Raw genomic sequence first — 8453 nt, 5'->3', positions numbered from 1 at the left:
CAAGCCTTCATCTTATTTACAAAGTCTTAAAAGCAGTACACAAAATACCATAAAATAGACTGTCACACAACAAAGCAAGAAGGTCAAAACAAGTACACATCTCTATAATTTATTTTTCACGCTACTTAACATAATCACTCATTAAAAAGTAATGTATAACAGCATTTTCAATGCATTGTCTTTCTTTCAGAATTACACATTTGCCAAAGAGAGGATAAAGTGTGACATACAATATATTACGCTTACTTTTGACTGTTCGATTTTCTTTGCACTTAACTTAACGACTCACATAATTGTTTTGTATATAAATAACTTGTTAAATAAATACCACACAGTTATTTAACTGCAACAAATAACAACAATATAAGTAATATCATATCACTTATCACCTCGCAATATTAGAATCATCAACCTGAAAAAAAAGGCCCTTAAAATTGAATAAAACCTTGTAAAACCGTTAAAAACGTAGCAACTACATTAATATTTGCAATAGTTATTTTCCTGGGTGATTACACCCGATTGCAAACAAACACAAAATCAATTCTGTGACGAATAAAATGAACAACGGATCATAGGAAAGGCATCCATCAAAAGAATATGAAATACTTGAAATAAGGTTTCATTCAGTTTATAAAAAAATAAATGTATAAATAAAAATTCAGAATAATCTTGAGGTCACAGTCTAAAAGTTAAAATTCACTGTTTAATCCTGAATTTCTGTTTTGGAAGCAGTGCAGCCAAATGGCTGGACTTGCAATCTGGAAATCACAAATTCAAGGTCTCCACCCAACCATTCTCTAACTTTGTCTTGGGTAATTGCCCTGGGTTCAACTCCTTGGCTGCACTTTACATAATTAACTGAACTAAAAACATTCTATTGACAACAACTATTCACTTAATTAACTCTGATGATGACTTCTGCTCAGGTTGTGGAAACATCAGTCACTATTACTAACAACAGTTTTTGTCAGGACTACATTCACCTGTACGATCAGACTACACTATCACATATTTACCCTGGGTTCAAACTATTTCCTGTTCTTAATAAATTAATTTGTCAGGTTAGCCAGCTGAGACTTATAACCAAATTTGAAAAATATTTTTGTAGTATTTGTTCTTCACTAACATTATCCCTGTAGTTCAAGCTTACTGAGGGATTCAGTTATTACACCAGTTTTTTGTTAAATATCAGTAATAAAATAATTTTCTTATAATTACAAAAATCAACAGTACCATTAATAAAATAACATTTCACCTTTGTAACTCAACTTGTTGTAAATAAATTATGACACATCTTACTTCACAAGCAATAATTTAGAGTTAAATTATATAATTGTAAACAATTTTCTTCATTCTTTAAATAATTTTAGTTTATTCATTTTTCTGAAGCATCTCAGCGAGCTGGAATCTTAAATCCATGAATCTGGTTGGCTAGTCTAACTTTTTATAATAAAGACCATGGTCCAGAATTTTTCTGTGCCATTCACAGCAAAGCAGAAAAAAGCAAACCACCAAAAAAAGTTACTGTCCAAAAAACCTTTCCCCTATATATTGTCAGAGTACATCTCTCTGTCTTGTCTGTTTCAATGCTACAGATTGTAATTGTTTTTCTCTACTTGTTGTTATTAATAAACTAACGCCTCTTCTGGAGGCTCAAGCCCAGTATGCAATGTGATTTGTACATTACGACTCAAACTGAATGCGGCATAAAATGCCTCTGAAGTATCAGGCAGTCGCATGAGACCTCTCTTCTGGTCATTTAAATAGTATGTCACTTTGTGATTTGGTATGTCCAGTAACACTCCGATTACTGAACCAACATCTACCCCACCATCACGTCGATTGGAGTGCTCATTGTTGTGACGAAACCAGCTCCGACTGCTATCAATGTACATGCACCATGCCTTGTCATCTTTTCCCAGAATGGAATCCTTGATGGTGCTTGCTAAGGCAACACCAACTGCTGGATCAGGGTTTCCATCATAGCGATCAATGGTCACCTCCCAGTAATGACAGCCCCTGGAAAAACCAATGTTACCCAGCACAACTCTGTCATCAAAGCTGGTGCATGTTGTTGTTGAGTTGTCATTTGTAAGAACTATGTCTGGATGGGCAGTAGCAGGATCCAAAGAGAACCAGGCAACTAAAATACAAGGGAAAAATATTAAGCTTAAAACTAACAGTATGTAGTTAACCCTTTCACTCCCTTAAGTGACCAAGACAGAATTTCTCCTTACAATGTCGATACAATATCAAGCAGGCAGGTGATGAGAATAGAGAAGAATATCAATCATGAGATTACTAGTTGATCCAATACCAAATTCTCTAAACTAACATCATAAGAATTGTATGGCAGATAGTAAAGAGAATTACTAATTCGATCTTGGGAGTGAAAGGGTTAAGCACTTCCAGGTCAGAATACTCTGGTGTAATTTTGTTCCAAATTTATCTGAAAAGATTGACCCCTAGAAAGCTGTATCCTTATCTGTCTCACAAAGGTCATAAAAGAATGAACCCCTTCAAACGTTCTGTCCCATTACCCTTCAATTACATATCCAAAGTCAGCTTTTAGTAAGCTTTAAGAAAATATATACTTAAACAGGGTTGAAAATAGAAGCCATCTTCACAGTTTTGAACACTGCTTAAGCAGTTGTAGTGAAAATAAGGATTGAAAAAAAATTCATGCCTGTATAAGTATAGGAAATCGTATGAACACAAGTGCATTTCGTGATTTATGGGCACAAGTGATGTTTTGAAAGTTCTCAAAATTGCACGAGCCATAGGCGAGTGCAATTTGAGAACTTTCAAAACATCATGAGTTCATACGATTTTTTATTAATTATATTCTCGATTTTTTTATAATTTGGTGTTCAAATTTGGCGCTTCCCTGGTGTTTCCATGGCAACTTCTCCGTATTGCACTCTATAACCTCTATTGCACTCTATAACCTATTTATGCATTCATCATTGACCAATCAGAAACACGATATTTTGTTGAGTATATAATAAGCTTTATTTCCACTACTGCTTAAGTAGTGTACAAAACTGCACAGATTGATTCCATATTCAATTCTTTATCTGCAGTTCTCAAAATGATCTTCATATCTTTCCAGTAATTTACAGGGTTAGGATGCATAATTTTCAAGCTATCTCAGTTTGACTGAAAATGATAATTTTCCTTCTATGATACCTTAACCATAAAAAAATTATTTCACTTTGAATAACAGTGAAGATATGGCTATTTCTTGTGGTCTTCAGAAATTTGTTCCATCCTAGTAATCTCTCAACTATTGCTGTTACTTTGCACTTGTAACCAAATTTTTTAAAGTCATAGACTGAATTATTTTTTACTTCATCCATATCGTATACAAAAAACTTCAGTTTGGAAAACAAAATGTGTGAGAGACTCTAGGAAATGAGGACAATATTTCACTCTAATATGTAACAATTACTATCTTTTTCTTACCATCAGATGTCGTCAGATACACCTCATCACTTGGAGCACCCTCCCCGGCCTTGTTGAAACCTTTGACTCTTGCTCTGTATGTAGAGTTAAATTGCAGGCCAGATACAGTGCACTCCAAACAACTCCCACGATACACCTCCTGAAAATTGTCCTCTTTACCACTTGAGGTACCATCATCAATCTCAACCACATAGCCATCAACACAGCTCTGTTTGATTCGAGGTCTCCATGATAATGTGATGGCATTGTTTGTGACAGTGCATTCATCTGGGACTATTTCTGGGGCTATTGGAGCTGCAAAAGAATAAACAATTAAATAAATGACATAAAGGAAACTATAAGGAGCTCTTTTTGGTCAAACACATCACATTCAGTCAATGCAGGTTTCTTTCTTTAACCCTATAACTCCCAGATCAAATTTGTAATTCTCCCTACAGTCAACCATACAATTCTTATAATGTTAGTTCAGAGAATTTAGTATTGGATCAACTAATTATTCCCAAATTGATATTTTTCTCTATCCTCATCACTTATCTGGTTGATATTGTATTGATATTGTAAGGAGAAATTCTCTCTTGGTCACTCATGAGAGTTAAAGGGTTAACAACTGCATTCATTGACCCAAGGATAGTCCCAAAATACACTTTCTTTTTGTAAACCAATGGTGCCTAACATGCCATTCACACCAGCAAAACATGTTTTGTTAAACTAGGTTTCACTGAATGATAATCAGAAATAGATAATTGAACAACTGAATTTCCTGTAGGTTTCAAGTAAGCAATAACTTGTATTTTCAGTGTGCTAAATTTGAAGTTCACAAACATAGGTTTAAGGAAGCTTCTATGAAGAAAACAATTTTAAACTGTGTTTGAAAAAACAGCTTTTAAACATCTTCATGATTTGATGAGAGTGGGGTATAAGTCATACCATTTAATCATTTACCTTTGAGTTCTATGAAGTGCAAATCATGGAGGGCTTGTATTGCTCCTGATGTGTCTAAAGTCAATTCCAGTTCCACACCAGTAGTTGGTTCAAGTTTTACTTCTTTTGACCAGTGATTAACAACATTCAAAATTCTGTGATTGTACAGAAGAAAGAAGAAAATGAACCATTAAGCTTCTTGACCACTTCTAGGACTATTTCAAGCTTGTAAATCACAAACTCTGCGAAAAAATGATCATTTTTGCATAGTTTATAAAATTTGTTTTCCATCATTAAACCGTAATTATTATTTGATCATATGACAAATTTCAGTTAATCAGACAATGAACTTATACCCTTGAATGCAATTAAGATTAATTTTGATAACACCTTATTCATAACTTCAGTTCTCATGCAGTAATCCTGGTCTTATAACCAATATTAAAAAATCAACTCACCTTCCATTGAGAGAGTTAGCAACCTGGAAAGATAAAAGTAAAATCATCAGACCCATCCAGATCAATTTATCCACATTCAAGTAAACTTTTCCAGAATTTTTTCCATACACAATCATTATATATCAATGATCAATTGAGTTTGTCTCAAAAAATTCTTACCAACAAGAAAGAGGCTGCATCGGTTCCTTGTAAACATTCATGAGCATATTGCAGCACCCCTGCTACTTTTTTACCCTTTTCTTCACAAGCTTTGATTTGCTCTTTGGTCTTCTGTGTCTTGGAGTTCATCTCTGTTGTGATGGCTTCAATAAGCTCCACTTTACGTTGCTGTATGAAATTTATCAATGAATCACATTGAGCTACCACACTAGCTTCAAATTCTAAACCATTTTCCTAAAAAAGGAAATTTGAGAAATGAATGAATGAATGAATGGAAAGATGATGAACACTATTAAATTATATCCTTCAAAAATTCTCATCTTTTGAAAAGTCAAATTAAATAAGCTTTAATTTTCTCTTTCATAAGCTTCTTGAACATCTCAAAATAAAAAAAATTAGCATTGTCCCTCATCATCATCAAGTACCATAATCAATTCAATTCATAAAATAATGTAATTAACCCTTTAATTCCCATGAGTGACCAAGAGAGAATTTCTCCTTACAATATCAACACAATATCAACTAGATAAGTGATGAGAGTAAAGAAAAATATAAATTTGGGGATAATTAGTTGATCCAATACTAAATTCTCTGAACTAACATTATAATAATTGTATGGTTGGGAGTAAGGAGAATTACAAATTTGATCTGGGAGTTAAAGGGTTAATAATAATATCATAACCAGTTATTGGTAACTAGGCAATGCTATTGCAAAGCCTAGGTGCCACAGCCTAGGCACCACAGGTCACCAGGTTTTGTTTTTGGATAACCTGTGTAATTTTTCTCTGTTTTTTTTTTTTTTTTTTTTTTTTAATTTTAAGATGTGGGAACCTCAGATTCAGCTCTAAGACAAGAACCACTGATTTAAACCACAGTTGTGCATTACCTGGATTATTGAGCAGTTTCCATTAAGAAGCTGAATAAAGTTTTTCAAATCGTTATTTTTTCCATCCAGTAACTTCATGCTGGCTAACAGTTCAGCCTAAGGAATAAACCAGAATAAATTAAGGATAAATCAACTTAAAGGTAAAATATAATTTTTCTAAAAAAAAAAAGGATCTATTTTTTCAAACTTTGCTTGCATCTATGTGCAAAGAAAATCATTTCACTTTCATACTATTTTTCATTTTCATCACTGCACATAGATATCATACTGACATTCAGATCCTGTAACACATGACTGTAAATATATGAAAATGTGGGTGAACTTCGTTTTAAGAAATGAATTTGAAAAGTGATCGTCACAGTAATGAACACGACTTAAGCAGTAATAAAAATAAGGCCTGAAAAAATTCAGGTTTGTAAGGGATTTGAACCCATGAGCTCCACAATACTGGTGTTGTGCATGAGATGTTTGTTATATGATCCTAACCATGGACTTTCTTTTTTTCTGAGTATGTCTACATCACTGACTAAAAATATCTTTCACTTTCCTCAACATACTAAACATTTCAACTTCCTACAAATACACATCTATCACAGGATATTAGGCAAAAAAACTGTTTTGTTTGTGTTTTTATTTTTGGTGACTAATAATTTTATTTCTGGTAACAATGCACCTCTTAACATTGAAAAGAGCTGAGCTTAGAACCTTGATAGCTCTGTTGGGAAAGTGTCTGAAGCACCACAGATAATTGGATGATTAAAGACTCAAATCTTGTAGTAAGTGCTCAAAATTCCTCTTTCCCAACATGGTTGTGTCACAGACTGAAAGAACATCATATGTCACTTTTATTTCCAGCTTTAAAATTCACCCTCTTCATTTTTATCATTGTCTAAAAACAATTGCATCAAAGTTGAAATTGTCATTATCGACAAGATGTCTGTTGATCACTTTTTCCTTGACTAATGGCCTGCCGAGTCTCTTGTCTACTGTAGATAATCTTCTGCATCAAGCAAGTTGCTGCACTCGTTACCTTTACAATAACAATGTCAAAATGATTTGTTTCAAAAAAAGGCAAAAAAGCAAAACTGAAAAAAGCACAGGTGTTGAAATTTTTCAGAGTCATCTTTGAAGAAGAAATATTGTAGTCATAAAATTCAGATTATGTTCCTAATGGGAGAGTTTGAAATTTCCTTTTCCTGGGTATGCCAGCATGTCACTCACTGACTAGTTATTTCCCTTAATATCTGGCAGCAAAGGCCCTCAAAATTACAATATTTTCGGCATATCTTTTAAACTATTTTGATTCAACCCAAGAGAAAGGGCATGTCACTAAAAATGGGGCCGGAAAATAACATCAATGACAAAATTTTCAGAATTCAGTATGGCTACATCGGAGAAATCAACAGTTTCTACGTTCCTTTTAAAAAGAGGTGTACTGTTTCAATGTAAATACAAAATGTTTGTAACATCTGTAGCTCTAGAAAGAACAAAATGATTAGGGTGTATAAGACACAATGTCATTTTAGGTGAACAATTTTAGAAATGTTTACCATCTACAAATTACAAACTGAAAAATGAAACTATCATAGGAGTAATTTTTAAAAATTGTCTCATAGTCATTAAGAAGTACAATACATTTATGTACATTCAGTTTTTTCACAAAATACATCAATAAATCATTAAAAATGGGGCTTCGATGCAAAAGCTAAAAAAAAAGAAATTAATGGTTTTCTTCATAGCTTTTGACCAAAACTTTCCCATTTTTGACTTCGATAACTTAGCTTGTAACCATTAAATATTCACATTACTCAAATTTGCATATTGCTCAAGATCTTCCCCAGAAAAATACATCTTCGCACAAGAGGCTAGTAAAATGCTGGAAAGGCAATTTCGACTTCTGTGATGTCAAAAATTTCTTCATAAAAAAGACAAAAACAAAACTGAAAAAACAAATTACAGGTGTTACATTTAGTCACAGGGATAGTTTATATGATTTCTCAGTGGAGAGGAGTTCATGAAGTTAGCTGATTATCTCCTCTGGTCAAAGATAAAATAATACGAATAAGATACGATTTTATTTTTACCTTTTGCTCTTTAAACATCGCTCCTAAAGCTTTCACTTCGTGCCCACTGTGCTGTCCCCGCTCTAAACACACATAACAAACAGGAACTCGGCAGAATACGCAGTACATGCTGATGTTTTCTTCGCTGTGGCTACCGCACTTAACTACAGTCGGTTTGTTAGGCGACTTCGAACTTGTGGGAGGAATCAAAGAGTGCTTCGCTAGAGGACCGCGGCTAGGATGACAAGTTTTACAGCATCGATCGCAATAAGCAACTTCACATTGCTCGCACATAACCGTTGCTTGACAAGGTTGGGTTTCCTCGCAAAGTTGACAATAAACAATTCCATTCGATTTAGCATAATACCGATTAACAATATTTTCCAACAGGCGGTTGCGGGGAAATCCACTGATCCCTTGGCCGTCGATGGGAAATAGTTTGCTGCATGTTGGACACTTCAAACACGGTAGATTTCCTATGCTCTGATACAAGTGATTCAT

At 33.9% G+C, this 8453-nt stretch overlaps 1 protein-coding gene across 1 annotated transcript in view; it reads right to left on the bottom strand.

The window, feature by feature from the left end:
* Positions 1 to 94: 94 nt before the first annotated feature.
* Positions 95 to 8453, bottom strand: part of LOC113674461 (E3 ubiquitin-protein ligase TRIM9-like) — an 8629-nt gene continuing 270 nt past the window's right edge. Inside the window, exons 1-7 of the mRNA XM_027190971.2 lie at positions 7974 to 8453; positions 5890 to 5985; positions 5004 to 5237; positions 4845 to 4867; positions 4408 to 4541; positions 3466 to 3759; positions 95 to 2143 (exon numbers count right to left, since the gene is read on the bottom strand). The exon at positions 7974 to 8453 is cut by the window's right edge and continues 270 nt beyond it. Of these exons, the coding sequence (XP_027046772.2) occupies positions 1626 to 2143; positions 3466 to 3759; positions 4408 to 4541; positions 4845 to 4867; positions 5004 to 5237; positions 5890 to 5985; positions 7974 to 8453 (1779 nt within the window). The 3' untranslated portion in view covers positions 95 to 1625. The remainder of the gene's footprint in view (positions 2144 to 3465; positions 3760 to 4407; positions 4542 to 4844; positions 4868 to 5003; positions 5238 to 5889; positions 5986 to 7973) is intronic.

This window comes from Pocillopora damicornis, chromosome 7 (genome assembly GCF_964200805.1).
Source record: "Pocillopora damicornis chromosome 7, jaPocDami1.2, whole genome shotgun sequence".
Lineage (NCBI taxonomy): Eukaryota > Metazoa > Cnidaria > Anthozoa > Scleractinia > Pocilloporidae > Pocillopora > Pocillopora damicornis.
This window is presented reverse-complemented; position numbering and strand designations above follow the sequence as displayed.